Source organism: Callithrix jacchus, chromosome 5 (assembly GCF_049354715.1).
Source record: "Callithrix jacchus isolate 240 chromosome 5, calJac240_pri, whole genome shotgun sequence".
Taxonomy (NCBI): Eukaryota; Metazoa; Chordata; class Mammalia; order Primates; family Cebidae; genus Callithrix; species Callithrix jacchus.
In genome coordinates, this window is record NC_133506.1 from 41,869,087 (window position 1) to 41,890,345 (window position 21,259).

A 21,259-nucleotide genomic window follows, 5' to 3' on the forward strand; every position below is an offset into this window, starting at 1 on the left:
CCCTTGTAAGTTTACACCCCATGGGTGGGGAGGCAGGGAAGGGGCAATACAGATAATGCACTGGCAGATACATAATTAACTATGTAATACATTGCCAGATAGTGACAAAGACCATGAAGAAAAATAAGGCAGAAGGCAGAGTAAAGGATTTTTCATTTTTTCTTTTAGGTGGGGTCTAAAGGTAGGGTTAGGGAAGGGCTTTTCAGAGATAAGATCCAAACTGAGATCAGTGAAGGGAAGGAACAAGCCTTGCAGACATCTGGGAGAACAGAGGTTCATACTGAGGGAGCAGCAAGTGCAAAGGTCCTGGGGTAAGAGCAAGCTTGGGATATTTAGAAGCAGTAAGAAAGCCAGAGTGGTGGGAACAGAGGGCGTGAGAGGTGGAGTGGGGTTGCAAGATGGGATCAGCAAGGAAATGGGGACCAGAGCTCCTAATAAGCACACAGTCAACATCAGCTCTCCTTAACCTTTGTTGAGAGCCAGGTATGATCTGAATAGAAATAAGTAAACTTGACCTCTGACCACCCCCACAACTTGTCATCTAGAAGTTAGCCATCAGAGATTAAATAAAATGTCTTTAGAATTAAACATTGATGAGGCCAGATGCGGTTGCTCATGCCTATAATCCCAGAATCTGGGGAGGCTGAGAGGGGTGGATAGCTTGAGTCCAGGAGTTTGAGACCAGCTGAGTGGCATGACCCCGTGTCTACAAAAAAATACAAAAATTAGCCAGGCGTGATAGTGCATGCCTGTAGTCCCAGCCACTGGGGAGGCTGACGTGGGAGGATGGCTTGAGCCCAGGAGGTGGAGGTTGCAGTGAGCCGGGATCATATCACTGCACTCTAACCTGGGTGACAGAGCAAGACCCTGTCTCAAAAATAATTAATTAAAATAAAACATTGTTGACCGATGCCGGAGATGGGGTACTTCCTGGAGAGGGGGATGGAAGTGCTCATCCCTGCCTTTCCCATCAGTGAAGCCTTTGGAAAATTCACTTCCTTCTCTAGACCTCAGTTTCTTTTTTGTGACGATTAAACTAGAATGATCACCAGTTCCGAAATGTTGTGATGGCAACGGTAATACTAAGAGCTGACAGTTACTCAGTGCTTACCAGGAGCCAGCACTTCACTAAGTGCCTCAAACATACAAACTCATTTCCTCCCCTCAACACTATGTGGCTGAACTATGATTAGACCCAATCTCCAGATGAGAAAACTGAGGCACAGGACTGACCATTTCAACATAGTCCTTTGCACCAAATGCTACCAGCATCTTCCATTTTTTTCCAAATCAGTTTCAAAGTCTCCAGCCAGAAAAGCATGTGTAAAGGTTAAATTGCCAAAAAATAAAATAAAATTTACATGTCCTCACATGTAAAAAGAAAAAAAAAAGACACATGTTTTGCATATATGAACTTATTTATTCATTATAAAATCCTGTGAAGAAAGGAGTAAGGACATTTCCATTTTTCATATGGCCAGAGCTGAAGACACTCCTCACACAGCTCATCAGGGTAGAGGCCAGAGATTAATTCATATCCAAATGAATCCAAAGCCTGGAACCTTTTTGACCAAGCCAGGCTCTGTCCTGAACACCAGGGTTTGCATCCCAGGAACAAGAGGCCCACATAATGGGCAATTACTGCATCAAACTTCAGAGGCAGACATGGGGCCAAACTTCACAACCACTCCTGGGAGAACCAGTCTGGTGGGGAGGGTTTACCATGTATTCCTCTTTCCTTGTTGCTGTAACAAATGACCCCAAAAGGAGAGGCTTAAGAAACACGAATGTATTCTTTCAGAGTTTTGGAAGCCAGAAGTCTGAAATCATTTTCACTGGGCCAAAGTGAAGGTGTTGGCCAGGCTGGTTCCTCCTGGAAACTCCGGGAGAGAAAATCCATTCCTTGCCTGTTCCAGCTTCTGGGGGCCACCTGCATTCCTTGGCTCATAGCACCACCTCACATTGCTTTTTCTGTCTCTGCTTCCATCATCCTATTACCTTCTGACTTCAGCTTCTCCTGCCTGCCTCTCAGAAGGCCCCTTGTGAATTACATCGGGTCTACCTGGAAACTGCACAATAATCTCCCTAACTCAAGATGCTTCCCCTAATCACATCTGCAAAGTCCCTCTGTTTTTCCGTATAAAGTAACATTCACTGGGTCAGGGGATTAGTACACCGACGTCTTTGGTGGGTCAGTGTTCAGCTGACTTAACAGCTCACCAAGCATCATGGTGGCAAGAAGGCCATCCATGTTCAGATGAGGAAACAGAGGAGCTGGGGCTGTCAGTCAACCTCAGTACCCCCAGACAAGGCACGAGTCCAGTATTTCTTGAAGCATAAAAAGCCAACTCCAGAAGACTTTGGGTAGAACAATGAGGTTACCTCCCTCTAATTCTTTCCCTCTCATTATTTCCAAAACAAAGTCTCAGTTTGGTACTAGCTTGTCTTTAATGGCTCACTTGATGATGTCCCTCCCTTTGCAAGAAAAAGAGGGCAGGTCACAGGTCCACAGCTTCAAGAAGGCAGCAGTATGTACCCAGTAGTAATCAGCATTAAATATTTACCTATTTATTGCTAGTTTTCTTTTTCTAATCATCCTGATTTTCCATACACAATACCCACATAAAATCTCCTTTTAAAGTTGCATTTAAGTTTTTTTTTTAAAGGAGAAGGCAGTAAGACATTAATGTAGAAAAAATAATAATAACAGGAATGTAATTAAGTCAGTAATATTGGCCAGGTGCAGTGGCTCACACCTGTAATCCCAGGACTTTGAGAGGGCGAGGCAGATGGATCACAAGGTCAGGAGATCAAGACCATCCTGGCCAACATGGTGAAACCCCTTCTCTACTAAATTTAAAAAAAAATTAGCTGGGGGTGGTGGCATGTACCTGTAGTCCCAGCTACTCGGGAGGCTGAGACAGGAGAATTGCTTGAACCTGGGAGGCAAGGGTTGCACTGAACTGAGACTGAGCCACTGCACTCCAGCCTGGCGACAGAGTGAGACTCTGTCTCAAAAAAAAAAAAAAAAAAGGAAATAATATTGAATGGTGAGGGACTCTGGCAAAAATGATGTGAGTGGTATTTGGATGATGGAAAGCAAACCAGACTCACTCCATTCTGGGGTGCCTATGGAAAAATTCCGTCTGAGCTCCCTGAGGTTCAAATGAGATGATAGCAGTTAAAATCAGCAGGTAGTGTCTGGCCAGAGAAGGTGCTCAATCCGCAGAGCTGGACTTGCAGTTTTCTTCTGGAAAACCTCTACTGGGGAAAACTCAAGGGCCTCTTTGAACCCTGGCCACCCTCTCTTCCAAAATCCAGGACCAAGAGGAAAGGAGAAGGAGTGACTGAAGTCGTGTTTAGTAGCTGTGTGACCTTGGGAATTTAACTTTCCTCATTTCTAAAAATGGGCATACTTATTGTTTGAGCTTTCTACATCTGATGTGAAGAGTAAATCAGCTGAAATTGGAAAGGAATGTAAAAGAGCATTTGGTAAATGTGAGAAAAATGTGTGGCTATTGCTCTAATTATAAACTCCCACTATGTGCTGGGCACTGCACTGGACACTGCACTGGACACCTCCTGTATCTTCCCCTGATTCTCATAACAGAATGGGAGGGTGTGAGTCCTCCCCACTTCACAAATGAGACTCAAGCTCAGAAATTTAAGGTCTCCAGCCCAGGCTCCCCTCTTTCATAGTTTCAGAGCCAAGACAGATCCAGGTCTTCCCAACTCAAAGCCCATGTTCTCTCCATCATTCAACTTCTCTGAGCCTTAGTTTCCTCATCTGCAAAATAAGAGAACTAAAGCATCCTTTCAGCATTAAATACGAATATAAGAACTTATAGTACAGGCGCAATGTACTAACTCATTGAGCCCAGAAAATAACTGGGAAGGAATATAATATTGTTATAAATGAAGAATCTAAGGCCAGAGACATAAAATGACTTGCCCAGCAAGTATGTGGAATGTGAATGCAGTTCTGATTCCAAAGCCTCAAAACTGGGAATGAAAGGACCAACTTCCTGGTCATCTACCTGCCCACAAATTGGGCAAAAGTCTGACCTTAACGGTGTACTACCATCCCTCCACAAGATCTCTACCCCAGGGCAAGGCTGCTGCTAACCCACGTGACACCTTTGTGCAAATTAGAAAAAAAAGTCCTTTGTCAGGTGGATCCAGCTCTGCACCAGGATGTGCAGCTTGACGCGGGAATGCCAGCTGGTTCAGCCTTACTTGCAAGCACCTTGTCCAGTGCCCAACTTGCACAACACTCTGTAGCAGCCTTGCCACCAACATCCCCAAACTCAAGGCAGGAAAGAGGGCAAGACTTCTCTGCAAACATGTGGGGCTGGAGTTTATTTATATATAACAGTCTCATCTGTGCCCACTAGCTAAGATCACTCCCCAAACCTCTAACTCCCAGGATGGCCATTCTTGGAAAATGTTAATGTAGTCTAAAGCTGGGGTAGAATCCCAGCTTCCTGAGCCCCCAGCACTCTTCAGTAGCAAGAGCCGGGATCCCTAATGGCACTGGAAGTGGCAGCCATGCATTCCAGAGCTCATCCCACTCCTTTTCATCCCTGCTGACAGCATTTCTGAGCCAGAGGACATAATGTAAGAATTGTTCCAGCTCTGCTCTGCGGATTGACTCCAGCCTCCCTGCAGACCAGCTCACCAGTCACCAGACACAGGTGCAGGAGAACCAACCCTCTTGACCACACAGACTCCTATGACAGCAAAGCAGCAATGGATAGGAGCTGTCACCAAGCAGGAAAACCAGGCCCCAAAGAGGGCTTGTCTCCTATTCCACACTGCCTGGGAAATGACACATGACCAAGCATCTCCAACTTCTTTCCTGATCTGATATCCGCAACTTCGAAAGCTTTTAGTAACTGATGTGTACAATACAACCTGCATTTGTGGCGCCAGAATACCCACGTGGAAGAGGCTGAGAAGTGGCAATCCAAAGTTGGAGTGGACCTGAGGACAACTGTTTTGAATTGCCCAGCAAGCATGTTTGGAAGTTAGTCCACCAGCCTCTGTTTGGGAGGCTATCACAGGGAGTGACTGGTTAAGATAACCAGGATTGTCTTGAAGCTCCATATGCAGAGCAAACCTACTGTGCTTGCTTTAACCCATTTCCTGTTTCACCCCAAGAATACTGCACTGGCCGTCAGCTGCACTTTTTTTTTTTTCTAAATGTGAAATGGGTTAAATGTATGTCCCAGATCAATAAAGAGGGCAATGTTTTCTAAGGATACTTTTTATTCACATTGTATATTAGATTGAGAAACACGTCTGTTCTTAATGTCAGAGAATCTAATAATGATAATCATATAAATATTATTATATGGGAGAGGGGGCTTCGGGTATGCCAATAGAGATTTTGAGGGAGGCTAAGGTCCTCCAAGCAGTCAGACCTGCCTCCTGGGAGAAGGCCCTGGTTCATCAACCACTTACAGAGGCAGTGACATCTAGAACCACATAGAGTCCCCACAAGGGAACCATAGGAAACAAAGGAGTGGTTTGTATTGAATTATAACTAAGAAGAGCATGTAAGGCACGGCAGTTAGAAAGAAGTATAGACTCTTGCCTGTCTATAGCACTTTGGGAGGCCGAGGCTGGTGGATTGAGTCCAGGAGCTCGAGACCAGCCTGAGTGACATAGGGAAACCCTATCTCTACTAAAAATGTAAAAATTAGCTGGGTGTAGTGGCAGGAGCCTATAGTCCCAGCTACTTGGGAGGCTGAGGCAGGAGGATGGCTTGAGCCTGGAAGGCAGAGGTTGCAGTGAGCAGAGATTGTGCCACTGCACTCCAGCCTGGGTGACAGACCAAGACCCTATCACAAAATTAAAAAAAAAAAAAAAAGTACAGACTCTACATTCTGGCTTAGCAGCTGTGTGACCTTAAGCAAGTCACTTAACCCTGCTGAGCTTCCATTTCTTCACCTGTCAAACAGGGATGCAAATAACAGCTGCCTCTCTGGTTGTTGTGGGGATTACATGGGACAAGACTGACAAACTCCTAGTGCATGGTAAGAGCTAAGCATTCAATAAAACACCTTCCTCGTCAGTCTTAGCACCATCGGTGGTGGGGGGGAGTGTTACATCCCAGAGGCTCTCCCTGTTATCTCTCCCTGCCTTCCATTCAGTTGTGCACATTGGGGTTCAGCTGGGAAGAGGATACCTTGTGAAGCTCAAGCTTCAGAGCCTCTCCCAAGCCTTGTACTGAATGTTCCAGGCCCCATAACCCTCAGATCTGCTCCTGGGCTCATGCTCTTCCTAGAGAACAGAGCAGAGAGAAGCCATCGGGACCCCTGCTGAGAATAGACACCCTGTGTTTCATTTCTTCTTGCCGGAGAGCTCTGCCAATGGCCTCACAGACAGCAATCAGTCAAGGCTCAGCCACCCACACTTCCACCAAAGATGTTTTGCAAAGCCTTACTCAACCCCTCACATCAATCCCAGAAGCTAGTGTCGTGATCGCTCCGGTTTATAGAGAAGAAAAGCAGGACCCAAAGAGGAAAGGAGATTGATCCAAGATTCCAAGATCTGCAGGTCAGAAAGTGGCCCGGGGTGGGCAGGTTTTGGAAAAGGTGGCCTCATCCTTATTCCATCATTTATTTTTTTTTTCTCCATGTCGAGAAAGTCTAATAGCTTAGGTAATTCCACACTAAAGAAACTGTTTGTGTGTTAGCCCTGGGTCTCCTCGGAACCACCTGGTGTCACCTTCTTACTCCATGTGCTCAAGGAGGGCTCCTTCTTCCAGAACTTTCCTGGCCTCAGCTGATCGGTGCTGGGTAATGCACCGCTAAATTACACCTCTTTACTTTTTGTGAACATGTAATATCTCACTGAGAGATAGTGAAGCAACTTCCTGGAGGTAGAAGCCTTATTTTGCAAGCCTAGTGCCCTCTCATGATACCCTGGATGGACTGGCACAGGTGAAGAACCCAGAAGGGACCTGTGGGACCATCTCCTTCCAGCCCCCCCCCTGATGATTTCAGTTATGACTCTGAACTCCACCTGTAGCCTTTGATCTTACAGGGATTACTTTCTTGGAGAGACTGAAAACAGCTAGAGTTCTGGATTCCAACAAGCTGGGGAGTGAATACCGACATAGATACTTGTTGTGTGACCTGGGGCAAGTCACTTAACCTCTTGAAGTCACTTTCTCTCTCTGAGCCTTGGTTTTCTCTTCAGGAAAATGGGTCAAATAATCTTTCCCCTCTGAGAGGCATCGAAAGGATTAAATAAAATGATACACAAAGGCAAATTCTCACTCCTGGTAAGCACCCATGAATCTTACCGTCCTCATAATGTAAAGACCTGGTGCAGAAAACTACCAGCCACTGCTTATTAGGCATTTACACCGTACCAGGTTTTGTTCTAAGAGATTTATTTATATTGCCTCATTGATATTCACCACTGCACTGTGGGTGGGCACTATCATTTCCCCCATTTTTACACATGAGTAAACTGAAGTTCAAAGAGGTTAAGTGACTTGCCCCAGGTCACACAGCTTGGCACACAGTAAGGGTTCATTGTGATTGTCAGGTAAAATGTGCAACACAGCACGAAGCACAGAGTTAGAGCTCAGGAAAGAAAGAACTCTGCTGGGCACAGTGGCTCACGCCTGTAATCCCAGCACTTTGGGAGGCCAAGGTGGGAGAATTTCTTGAGTTGAGACCAGCCTGGACAACATAGCGAAACCCTATCTATATGTTTAAAAAAAATTAGCTGGGGATGCACCTGTAGTTCTAGCCACTAGGGAGGCTGCAGAAGGAGGATGGCTTGAGCCCAGGAGTTGGAGGTTGCAGTGAACTATGATCACACCACTGCACTCCAGCCTGGGTGACAAGAAAGACCCTGTCTCTAAGGCAAAAAGAAATTATTACACTATCCCATGGAAGTGAGATCCAGAAGGCAGGTGGGACTCAAGGTCTAAGGAGCAACTGGGAAGAGGAAAGAGACGTTAGGAGCGTTTATAGCAGTCCGGTGCAAGGGAGGGCGGGCGAGGGGTCCGGCGGAGCCTGTCTACACCGGGACCTCAGCGGTATCCCAACTTGGAGGCTTGGGAGAAGAGGATCCCGTCCGTGGCGGATTGGGGGCGCACAGCCGGAGGAGGTGTTACCTTGGGCGGGAGGGCGAAGACCACCGGCAGCAGCGCGAGCGGCGTGAACAGCAGCACCAGCAGCCGCCGCGCGCTCCACACCTTCTTGGCCGCCGCCGCCAGCGCAGCCATCAGCGCGATCTCCGGGCGGAGCGGGCCGGCCCGGGACTGCTCCGCCTGGCCCCGGCGCCTGCTTAAAGCCTGGGGGAGGGTCGAGGAGGGGACTGCGCCGGGGAACCCGCCCTCTCCCTGCTCCTCCCGGAGGAAAAGGGTGGTGCCTGGGGCCCTGGGACTGGGTGAAAGAGGCGCGGGAACGTTGGGGGAAGTCAGGCAGAACTAGAGAACCGGGACCCCAGCCGCAGGGGAGCGTGGCCTTGGGTCTCACCCTCGCGGCCTCCCAGCAATGTGGGCTGGGGCAGCTGGCTTGTCCTCTCCTCGCCTCTGTTTACTCTGCTATGAGAGGGCTGAGGATGACAAGGCAAGGATTAAGGCGCCTGCTCCTATTACCCGGGTTCAAATCCTGGCACTGCCACTTGCTAACTGCGTGGCCTTAAACAGCAGCCTCTGAGGCTGAAAGTGGAGTGGTGAGAATAATGGTCTATACCCTGGAGTACTATGCAGCCATAAAAAAGAAGGACATCAAGTTTTTTGCAGGAACATAGATGGAGCTGGAGGCCATTATCCTTAGCAAACTAACACAGGAACAGAAAACCAAATACCGCATGTTCTCTCTTATAAGCGGGAGCTACATGATGAGAACACATGGACACAGAGAGGGGAACAACACACACTGGGGCCTATCAGAGGCTGGAGGGTGGGAGGAGAGAGAGGATCAGGAAAAATAACTAATGGGTACTAAGCTTAATACCTGGATGATGAAATAATCCGTACAACAAATCCCCATGACACAAGTTCACCTATGCAACAAACCTGTAAACGTAACCCTGAACTTTAAAGTTAAATTTTAAAAAATAGTCTACACCAGACAAGAGATTTGTTAGGAAGTTTAAATGAGATAACACATGTAATGTGATTAACAGTGTCAGGCAGAGCAGGTACTCAATGAGCATTATTGATGAGTTGCTGTTGATGAGTTATTCTTATTTTATTTTATTTTTTTGAAATGGAGTCTCACTCTGTTGCCCAGGCTGGAGTGCAGTCGCGTGATCTCTGCTCACTGCAACCTCTGCCTCCTGAGTTCAAGAGATTGTCCTGCCTCAGCCTCTGGCAGCTGTGATTATAGGTGTGCACCACCACACTTGATTAATTTTTGTATTTTTAGTAGAGATGGGGTTTCATCATGTTGGTCAGGCTGGTCTCGAACTCCTGACCTTGTGATCCGCCCACCTCAGCCTCCCAAAGTGCTGAGATTACAGGCGTGAGCCACTTTGCCTGGCCTATTCTTATTTTAAGGTGGGTGAGTCACTTCTATTTACTCTCAGCTAAACATACAGGAGTGCAACTGCTAGGTTGCCCGATAATTGCATCCTTAGCTTTGTAAGACACTGTCAAACTGTTTTCCAAAGTGATTGCACTATTTTGCATTTCCATCAACAACGTATGAATCATCCAATTTCTCTGCATCTTTGCCAAACTTTGGTGTTGTCGCTTTTTTTTTTTTAATTTTTATCCGTTCTGATAGGGATGTAGTGATAGCTCATTGTGGCTTTAATTTCTATTTCCCTAATGGTTAGTGATGTTTACCATCTTTTCACGTGCTAATTTGCCATCTCTATATCCTCTTTGGTGATCTATCTCTTCCTGTCATTTACTCATTTTCTAATTGTATTATTTGCTTTTTTTTTTCCACTGGTGAGTTTTGAGAGTTCTTTGCAAATTCTAGATATTTGAGTTTTGAGAGTTCTTTGCAAATTCTAGATATTGAGTTTTGAGAGTTCTTTGCAAATTCTAGATATTGAGTTTTGCGAGTTCTTTGCAAATTCTAGATATTGAGTTTTGAGAGTTCTTTGCAAATTCTAGATATTGAGTTTTGAGAGTTCTTTGCAAATTCTAGATATTGAGTTTTGAGAGTTCTTTGCAAATTCTAGATATTGAGTTTTGAGAGTTCTTTGCAAATTCTAGATATTGAGTTTTGAGAGTTCTTTGCAAATTCTCGATAGCAGTCCTTTGTCAGATGTTGTGTGCAACTATTTTTCCCCATCTGTAGCTTGTCTTTTCAGCCTCTAACTATATTTCACCAAGCAAATGTTTCTAATTTTGATGTAGTTAAATTTATCAGATTTTCCTTCGGATCATGCTTTTGGGGTTAAGCTCTCTGCATAGCCTTAGATCCCAAAAAGTTTGTCTGAGTTTTAGATTGTTTGGTTCTCACAGAGGTGTCCAAGGGAGCGAATACAGTCATGGGTTGTTAGTTTCTGTTTCTGGTTGGGGCAGTAAAACCCCTTTCTCATCCCTCTTTTCCACTCATCACTAGGGACGGAAACTAAAACCATGGCTTCGGGCTGCTAAAAGCCTAAAAAAAAAGGAAGAATAAAAAAGAACAAAATAAGGCAGGTTGGATAAGCTTGTCAGAAATTTTATAGTTTTGAAACTCTGAATTCATTACAAAATAACTTCATTCTCTCCTCCCGCAGCCTCTGGAACCCATCATTCTGCTTTCTGTCTCTTTAAATTTGATTCATCTGGATAGCTCATATAAGCGGCATCATGTAAATTTATCCTTTCGTGACTAGCTTTGTGTCCCTAAGTTTCATCCATGTTGTAGTGTGTCACAATTGCTTTTTAAGGCTGAATAATATTCTGTTGTGTGGATATACCATATCGTGTTTATCCATTTATTTGTTGATAAACATTGAGTTGTTTCTACCTTTTGGCTATTGTGAGTAATGCAGCTATAAACATGGATATACAAAGAATATCTGTCTAAGTTCCTGCTTTCAGTTCTTTTGGGTATATACCCAGAAGGGGAATTGCTGGATCATAAGGTAATTTTGTGCCTTTTAAAAATTGTGATTGAGAAATGGCCATACAGTTTTTCACAGAGGCCGCACCATTTTACATTCCCACAAACAGTGCACAAAGTTTCCGGTTTCATCAAATCCTCACCAACACTTATTTTCTGTGATTTTTTAAGTAATAGCCATCCTAATAGGTGTGAAGTGGTATCTTATTGTGATTTTGATGTGCGTTTCTCTAATGATGATTGATGTTGAACATCTGTATGTCTTCCCTGGAGAAATGCCTAGCCAGGGCCTTTGTCCATTTTTTTAGCATTTAGGTTTTTGTCGTTTGTATGGCCTTTTTTAGTAATTGCTCTAGGTATTACATTGCATGTACATAACTTAAAAGATAATCCACTGGTATCGCCATTTTACCAATTCCAGCAAAGTATAGAAACCTTACTTCATGCCCCTTTACCCTACCCAGTTTAAAACAGTGCTTTCAATATTTTCTCTACACACATTTAGAACTACATCAGTGTTCTAACTTTTCTTTAACTATCAAATATATATATAGTTTTTGAGATGGTGTTTTGCTCCTGTTTGCCCAGACTGGAGTGCAATGATGCCATCTTGGCTCACTGCAACCTCCACCTCCTGGGTTCAAGTGATTCTCCTGCCTCAGCCTCCTGAGTAGCTGGGATTACAGGTGCCCGCCTCCATGACCAGCTAATTTTTTGTATTTTTAGTAGAGACGGGATTTCACCATGTTGGCCAGGCTGATCTTGAACTCCTGACCTCAGGTGATCCGCCCACCTTGGCCTCACAAAATGCTGGGATTATAGGTGAGAGCCACTGTGCCCGGCCAAAACTTCCTTTAATCATCCTTTGAGACTAGGTCTGCAGGCAACAAATTCTTTTAGTTTTCCATCATCCGAGAAGGTCTTGATTTCCCCTTGGTTCTTATTTTCAGTGGATATAAAATTCTGCTACTTTCTTTCAGCACTTGAGAAATGTTATACACCTACTTTCTGGCCTCCACGGTCTCTGGTGAAAAATCTGATGTCACTGGAATTATTTCTTCCCCGTAGGTAAGGTTCATTTCTCTTTCTCTTGAAAAAAATCTTTTTCAAGATTTTTTGTCTTTTGTTTTGAGAAGTTTGGCCATGAATGTCTTGGTGTGGATTTCTTTGGCTTGTCCTAGTAATATTTGGAGTTCACTCAGCTTCTTAGGTCTGTAGATTTTTTTATATATGGCCAAATTCAGGAAGTTTTCAGCCATTATTTCTTTGAATAATTTGATGCCCACCCTCTTTTTCCTCTCCTTCCATAATTCCGGTGACACAGATGTTAGATGCTGTGCTGTAACTCCCCCGTCCCTGCAGCTCTACTTGCTTTCAGTCTATTCTGTCTCTGTGGTTCACGTTGTGTAATTAACATTGTTCTGCGACCCAGTTCACTGATCCTTCTGCCCTCTCCACTTGCTGTTGAACCCATCCGTTGTGTTTCTTCTTTTAATGATATTTTTCAGTTATACATCTTCTTTGTGTTTTCTATTACTTTGCTAAGTCTTCTGTTTCTTTGCTGAAGTTTCTACTTTTTTCATTTGTTTCCAGTGCGACACCATCACTGTCATCTTGATATTAAGCATCTATCATCAAAAGGCAGTTTTACCAGCCTGGTCAGCATGGCAAAACCTCATCTCTACTAAAAATACAAAAAAAAAAAAAAGAACAAAAAAACTTTTACCATCATCTGAGGCATCATCAGAGGGCACTGGCTTGTAAGATAAGGCTTCTACTTCCAGGAAGTAGCTGGGTGTGATGGCACACTTGTAATACTGGCTACTCAGGAGGCTGAGGCAGAAAATCATTTGAACCCGGGAGGAAGAAATTGCAGTGAGCCAAGATTGCACCACTCACTGCATTCCAGCCTGGGTAACAGAGTGAGACACTGTCTCAAAAAAAAAAAGTCAGTTTGAGACACTTCTCTTACACAACAAGTGACTTTTATTTGGAGCTTGGACATTTTGGATATTGTATTATAAGATTTTGGCTCTTATTTAAACCTTCTGTTTTTGCTGACTTGTTTCAGTGCCCTCACAAAGGAAATGGGGGTGTCACCTAATTACCACCAGATGGAAGTAGAAGTCCAAGTTCCCTATTTCATACTCCATTCATATCTGAGGTCGAGGGGGTGGAAGGGGGTGCTAGGCTGTTCTTGCATTGCTATTAAGAAATATGTGAGGCTGAGTAATTTATAAAGAAAATAGGTTCAACTGGCTCATGGTTCTGAAGGCTGTAGAGGAAGCATGGTGCTGGCATCTGCTTGGCCTCTGGGGAGGCCTCAGGGAGCTTTTACTCATGGCAGAAAATGAAACAGGAGCAGGCACATCACATGACCAGAGCAGGAGCAAGGCGGTGGGGGGAAGTGCCACACGCTTAAACAACCATATTCATGAGAACTCACATCTCAAGGACAGCACCAAGTCATGAGAGATCCAACTCCGTGACCCAAACACTTCCCACCAGGCCCCAACTCCAACATTGGGGATTATATTTCAACATGTGATTTGGACAGGACAAACACTGAAACCATTTCAGGGGGTGCATTACTGCTGGGGAGTGCTGAGAGTTTAGCTCCCATAAGCCCTCTCCTGATACCTCCCTGGCTGGAGGAGTAGGAGTGCCTCGTTTTTGCTCCCCACGAGGCTTCCATTGACACAGCAGGAGGCTGGTGTCCTTGTTACTGCTGGGTGGTAGTTACTCTGGAATATTGATACATGCAACACTATAGATAAATATTTTTTAAAAACTATTATGCTATATGAAAGAAGCTGAACACACAAAAAACTACATACTGTATAATTATATTTATATGAAGGGTTAGAGGAGGCAAAATTTAGTTACAGAAACCAGATCAGTGATTGCCAAGCAATGGGGGTCAAAAGATCAATCGGAAAGACCATGAGGAAACGTACAGGGTAACAGCTGTGTCCTATTGACTGTGGTGATGGTAATACAGTTGCATATAATTATTAAATTCCATCAAACTGATCATTTAAAATGGGTGAATTTTATTATATATTACACCTCAATTAAGCCAAAACAGAAGTGCATTGAGGCCAGGTGCAGTGGCTCACACCTGTAATCTCAGCACTTTGGGAGGCCAAGGCAAGAGGACTGCTTGAGCCTAGGAGTTTGAGACCAGCCTGGGCAACACAGTGAGACCCTGTCTCTAATTTTTTAAATAATTGTTTTTAAAATGCAATTGAGTATATTTAGTGATAAAAAGTATTCATTGGGTCAAGTTGACTGATCATGATTTTGAAATTTAGATTCTTAAAATCTCCAGTTTAACTGTGGATTTGTCTATTTCTCATTTAGTTCTGTCAGTTTTTACTTCATAGATTTTGAAGCTCTGTTATTAAATGAGTACACACTTAAGTTTGTTATGTCTTCTTGGGTGGATTCACCTTTCTATCACTCCAAAATCCCTATTTATCACCATAGATGCCCTTTATCTTGAAGCCCACTTTATCTGATATTTATATAGCCACAGTAGCTTTCTTATGCTTAATGTTTGTATTGTGTATCTTTTCCTCTTTTAAAAAATGTCAACCTGTCTGTTTCTATATGTACAATGCGTTTCTTCTATACAGTGTACTGATGAACTCTGCTTCTTTATCCAGTCTAACATTCTCTGACACTTTAACTGGAGTGTCTAATCAACTTACAAATTAATGTAATTATTTATCTGGTTGGATTTAAGTGTCTCATTTTGCTGTTTGTTTTCTATTGATCTTATTTGTTCTTTGTTCCTCTCTTCCTCCTCTCTGGCTTTCTTTTGTATCAGTTGATTATATTTTGGTGTATATTATTTTCTCTATTAACTTTTTAGCTTCTCTTCTGTTTTATTATTTTAGCAGTTTCTCTAGGGATTATGATATGCATCTTTATCACAGTCTAACTTCAAATAATAATATATCATTTTAGGAACAATATAAGAGCCTTATAATAATGGTGGCCGAGTACAGTTGTTCATGCCCATAATCCTAGCAATCTGGGAGGCCAAGGAGGGTGTCACTTGAGTTCAGGAGTTTGAGACTAGCCTGGCCAACGTAGTGAAACCCCATCTCTACAAAAAATACAAAAATTAGCCAAGCGTGGTAGCAAGCACCTGTAGTCCCAGCTACTCAGGAGGCTGAGGTGGGAGGATAGCTCAAGCATGGAAGGTAGAGGTTGCAGTGAGCTGAGATCACAGCACTGCTCTCCAGCCTGAGTGACAGAGTGAGACCCTGTCTCAGAAAGAAAGAAAGAGAGAGAGGAAGGAAGGAAGGAAGGAAGGAAGGAAGGAAGGAAGGAAGGAAGGAAGGAAGGAAAGAAAGAAAGAAAGAAGTTAGTTTAAGCTCCATGCCCTCCTACGTGATTCACAGCTGAAGCCTCCTGGCTCTTGCTGTCTTCATCCTACCTCTTCTGATCCATCCCGACAGCCCCAGGGAAGTGCAGTTGTTCCTGATCTGTTCCTCGTTAGCTATGTCTAAAGACAAAATCACAAGTTGAAAGATCTCAATTGCAATTCTAACATTGAGCAACACTTCATTTCATCAAATAGAATAAATGTTCCAATAAGCTGAGCAGCAGAGGTTGGTTTTACAAAGACAGAGAAGGACTGAAGAAAGAAGAAACAAAGAACAAAAAGTATACTAATTACTTTAGACAGAGCAACAGAAAAATAACTCATTAACATCTGGTTACTTTAGGCTACCTTTTTTAGCGTAAGGATTAAAGCAGAGGAACTTCATCGTCATGCTGATTAAAGATTTAAGCTGGCCCATTTGGGAAATGGGCTGTCATCTCTCTTTCTCCTGATTTCTGGAAAGGTCAGAGAACAACTTAGTTTAGGTTTGGTGACCTGGAACTCTCGTATGGGTGACTCCATTGTGCTCAATTTTACATTGTTTCTGGTAAGAAATTAGCCACCACTCTTATCATTGTTCCCCTGTCAGTAATGTCCTGTTTTTACTCTGGCTACTTGTAATATCTCTTTATCTTTGGCTTTCAGCAGTTTGAGTGAAACGTTTAGGTGTAGCATTTCCTTTGTATTTATTTACTGGGAGTTTGCTGAGCTGCTTGGATCTGTGCATTGACGTCTTTCATCAATTTGGGAATATTTTTAGTCATTATATCTTCAAATACCTCTTTTGCCCTTCTAGAATTACCGTAACATTTATGTTAGAGCATTTGGTATCACCTTCCAAATATCGGACTCCTTGTTCTTTTTTTTTTTTTCTTTTCAGTTTTTCTTCTCTACATGTTTCAAACAGGCATTTTCTATTACCTGTCTTTACTGATTGCTGTCTCTGTTGTGCCCACAATGTTATAGATCTAAGCCTTCATTTCTGATGTTGTATTTTTCATCTCTGGAATTTTCACTAGTTCTTTTAATAGTTTCCCGGTCTCTGCTGAAGTTTTTCATTTGTTTATGCATGTTGTCCTTTAGATTCTTTCATTTTTGGCATTTTTGTTGTAGATTTTTAAAGTCTCTGAAGTTTTCCATTTGTTTATGCCTGTTGTTCTTTAAAGTCTTTCATTTTTAGCATTTTTGTTATAGATTTTTAAAGTCTCTGGGAATTCCAAAATCTAGGCCAAATCTGAATCTGCTTCTGTTAATACTTTTCTCTCCTGTCACATTTTATTATTGTCAGTGTGTTTGCTAATCTTTGAATGTGTTTTAGCCATTTTTCTCAGAAGGAACAGTAGAGAATGAAGTAAACAATATTTACCTCCAGAAGGGGGTACTCCCCTTTTCCTGTAAAACTGATAGAGTATGGAGTAAACCAATCTTACCTGCCGTATGGAGTTAATAGGTTTTACCTGTAGTGTGAGATTAACCAGTCTTATCTGTGATTGAGCTGGGTTTCAGGTTTGGTGCAGTTTCAGTTTGTTTCAGTTCATCACTGGCTCCAAATGTTTTGAGGGGTGGTTTAGAACTTTTTCTTCAGCAGGATTTGAGACCTGAGCACTGGTGAGATTTTAGGAATCTGCCATTCCTTCCCAGTAGAGCTGCCAAATTTTGCAATGTTGGGAGTTCTCTCTCTTGTGTAAACCAAGTTGCCATGAGGTTTTTTGGTGGTTGGTGAGTTCTCTTTATTCTCAAATCCTGCCCCCCATTTCCTGCATTTGAGAGGATTTTTTTCAGCCCAGTTATTGTTCATCTGGCCTTTGGACGGTTATGGTTCTACACATTTTGAATGCTTGGAATGACTGGTAGGGGTGTCTTTTCACTAACAGCCTCTGATAGTCAAAAGCCAGACGTGCCTGGGAGGCGAAGGAATCTCTCAATTCTTCTACCATCAGGTTTTCTGTCAGTTCTCCTGACCTGTTCCCCTGTGCCTACTTTTGAAAGTGTCTTATACTTAAGAGAGGCCCTCTTGCTCTCAGGGGAATCCTTCTTTGCCCTCCTCTTATTGTCTGTTTGGTGTAATATTCCCACACTTGATAAATCCCATGGTAAGACTTGGTGGGCAGATTCAGACCTATTCAGTTAGTAGAGTTCATCTCCATTATAATTTACACAGAAGCTCCCATGTTGTTGAAAATTTAGCTGGTTTCTTCCTGCCCATCCATGACAGGCTCCTCTTTCTCCAGCAGTTGTGCTAGGACTTGGAGCAGCTGTGAGTCTCTTCTCCCCTATGATGATATTGGCACTTCCTCTTGGAGTTTAGCTCCTCTAGGTTTCTTTGTGTCCTCAGCTTTCCATTAAGTTTTTAAAACTATGACCTTATAGCTAATACAGCCTATTTTGATGGGGTGGTGCTAGAGTGGGAGCAACAGTCGCATCATTTTCTATACTCGAACTAGAAGTGGAACTCTTTCAAAAACAATAACAAAACATGTTTCTAATAATGCGATCAGACATTGTTGTAGTCTATCAAAATACCAGGACCATTGGGCCATTCCTGCCTACCACATGAAACTTAAAGAATATTTCCTGTGTGGCGGGGAGCTCAAGTCTTTCAAGATTAAACTTCATAGAATATAGAGACTTATGGGCACCTGATATAGCAGAGGAAAATGATATTACAAAAAGGAAGTAAGCACCTGCTATAGCAGGGGAAAATTATATTTCGAAAAGGAACTAAGCACACTGCTCAAATACTCTGGATCATTCAAGGTGGATGTGAATCATCTTGAAATATACAACAAGATCCAAAATGTTCTGATCAGAAGTCAGCCAGTTGGTAACTCAGCTCCTATAGACATGGCATGTTTGAGGCAGCACTCCTTTGCTTTTGAGTCTGGGTGAGATTACCAAAATGCCCATGCAGATTTTTTCTTTGTTGTTGTATCTAGGATGAGGTAAAAATTAGAACCTTGCAAAGTTCTAAAAATATAAATAAGAAACAAAGTAAATTCTATGAGTTCAGCACTTTTATAACTGACCTTGGGGTAAAGATAAGAATTTCTAAGTCTTATCAGCAATGAATTTGTGTATATTTGGTCTGCTGTTTAATATGCTTGAATCATTCAAAATATCTGATTGGGGGCCAGGTATGGTGGTTCACACCTGTAATCCCAGCAGTTTGGGAGCCTGAGGTAGAAGAACTGCTTGAGACCAGAAGTTTGATACCAGCCTGGGCAACATAGTGAGATACAATCTCTATTTTAAAAATAAAATAAAAAGGATCAGCTCACCTGGGTACAGTGGCTCACACCTGTAATTTCAGCACTCTGGGAGGCTGAGGCAGGAGGATCATTTGATCTCAGGAGTTTGAGACCAGCCTGGGCAACATAGCAAGATCTGTCTCTAAAAAGAAACCACAAAAATTAGCAGGGCATGGTGGTGCATGCCTGTAGTCTCAGCTACTCGAGAAGCTGAAGTAGAAGGACTGATTAAGCCCAGGAGGTAAAGGCTACAGTGAGCTATAATTACTACACTCCAGCCTGGGTGACAGATCAAGACCCTATCTCAAAGAAAAAAAAAAAAAGGCTTTACTAAGATTTATAATTGCAGTTTATATTGTTCAAGAGAATTTAATCTAGCTTGTGATCTATGTCAAATGCAAGGAATGTTGGCTTTCCAGCTTATTTATTCATGAATGATAATGGCCACACTCACTGCCTCTTCACTCCAGTCCAGGCCCTGTTCTAAGAGCTTTACATGATTTAATTCACTAAACATTTAAATAACTCTATGAAATAGGTTCTAATATATTCCATTTTGCAGAGGAGGAAACTGAGGTACAGGGAAATTGAGTAACTTATCCAAGGACACACAGCTATTGAGTGGAGATTCAAACCCCAGCAGTTTCCCTGCAGAGTCCACATGCATAACCAACCACTACACGGTAATAACTCTAGTATGTGTGTTTATTAGGTCTGGACAATATGACTTTAATACTGAGCACTGAACAAAGTAAAGTCACAGTGAGATTCTCCATGCACCAAATCCCTGAAAGTATTAATATTAAAGGGGTTGTCTACACTTTCAGCGTGTTCACTCAGGAGACTGTTTCCCAATACTCATTCCCCTCGGATAACAAGGGTGCTACCTGCCCTTCTCTAAACTTCTAGCACAGTGGTTCTCAACCCTGGCTGCACATGGGAATCACCTGAGGAGCATTAAAAGTGCTGATGCTCCATCCTCAGAGAGTCTGATTTCATTGTCTAGGGTGTGGCTTGGCCATCAGGATTTTTTTTTCAAGCTCCCAGCAGATTCTAATGTGTGGCTTGGATTGAGAACCACTGTCCCTAAAAATCTAATTCATCCTTTGCCAGATTCTGGTGAAAGCTGGGAAATGTGAATTTGCTTTTTATCACATCACATCTAAAAGGCTTCAGCCTAGATCTTGCAACCCTCCTAAGTTAGTATGGAATCTTGACACCCAATACCTCTGGGACCTGGGCATGGTCTATGCTAGGTGCCTTGTCAGTGTTTACTTAACTATTAATAAGATTTGAATACCTACCAGACTTGGTTTTGCTCATTAGTAAACTTGGGATTAATCAGACATATCTTTCATCATGTTTTTTATTTTTATTTTTATATCAGGCTGTATATATATATATATAATGAATAAGTCTAAAAAACTAAAATCCCTGACCTCATGATACTTACACGATGGCAGGTGCAAATAATAAACCTGCCATATTTGATTACAATACATTTGAGTAAAATTATTATAATCAAAACATGAAGATATGACAAGTCTGGGGAGAAAACACAAGGAAGCAGCAAAGGGAAGTAGACGGCGATGCATTGGAGGTGCTATTGTAGATAAGGTGATCAGGGAAGCTGTCCAAGAAGAGGACCCTAAGTTAAACTGAGACCTAAAGAAACTGAACAAGTGAACTTCTGGGTATGCAAAGGAAGCATCCCAGGAAGAAGAAGTCCAATGCAATGGCTCTGAGACAGGAGCCAACATGGCAGGTCTTAGCATCATCAAGGAACTGGAGTGCAGAGACAGGGTCACAGACAGCCCACAAGGACTCAAAGCAGGATCCCCAAAGCCCACGTAAGGACGTTCACACTCAGCCACAAGAGCAGCCATTGTAGAGATTTAAGCACAGTGGCATATTCTGCTTTCATTTTTTTAAAATCAGTGTTAATCAGATATAGTTCACAGAGCATATAATTCACCTATTTAAAAGTGAATATGCCAATTAGCCAGGCATGGTGGCATGTGCCTACAGTCCCAGCTACTCAGAAGGCTCAGACAGGAGGATGTCAAGGCTGCAGTGAATGGTGTTTGCACCACTACACTGCAGCCTGAGCAATAGAGCGAGACCCTGTCTCAAAAATAAAATTAAAAAATTTAAAGTATATGTAATTTAATGGTTTTATAGGACACTCACAATGCAACCATTATTACAATCAATTTACAACATTTTTATCACCCCAAAGGAAACCTCATGCCCATTACCAGTCACTCCCCATCCCCCTGCAACCTCACCAGTCCCAGGCAACTACTAAGAAACTTTCTGTCTGTATAGACTCGCCTATTCTGGACATTTCATATACTATGTGGTCCTTTTGTGTCTGGCTTCTCTGACTTAACATAATGCTTTCAAGATTCATCTGTGACATAGCATGCATTGGCACTACACTTCTTTTTATTGCTGAGTAATATTTCATTGTATAGATGCACCCTACTTTATTACTCATTCATCAGTTAATACACATTTGGACTGTTTGGACTTTCTGGCTATGATGAATTATGCTGCCCTGACCATTAGTGTAC

At 42.8% G+C, this 21,259-nt stretch overlaps 1 protein-coding gene and 1 long non-coding RNA gene across 3 annotated transcripts in view; both read right to left on the reverse strand.

The window, feature by feature from the left end:
- SLC13A3 (solute carrier family 13 member 3) overlaps nt 1-8,286 on the reverse strand; it is an 85,302-nt gene extending 77,016 nt beyond the window's left edge. For both annotated transcript variants that reach the window (XM_035298779.3, XM_008996057.5), the window contains exon 1: nt 8,138-8,286. In XM_035298779.3, the coding sequence (XP_035154670.1) occupies nt 8,138-8,248 (111 nt within the window). In that variant the 5' untranslated portion in view covers nt 8,249-8,286. The remainder of the gene's footprint in view (nt 1-8,137) is intronic.
- Nucleotides 8,287-10,454: 2,168 nt separating this feature from the next.
- LOC144582860 (uncharacterized) lies at nt 10,455-18,840 on the reverse strand. The gene is made up of 4 exons (XR_013536360.1): nt 18,714-18,840; nt 15,784-15,890; nt 15,487-15,555; nt 10,455-10,589 (listed from the first exon to the last, which is right to left on the reverse strand). It is a non-coding gene; the product is annotated as an uncharacterized LOC144582860 (long non-coding RNA).
- Nucleotides 18,841-21,259: the final 2,419 nt, after the last annotated feature.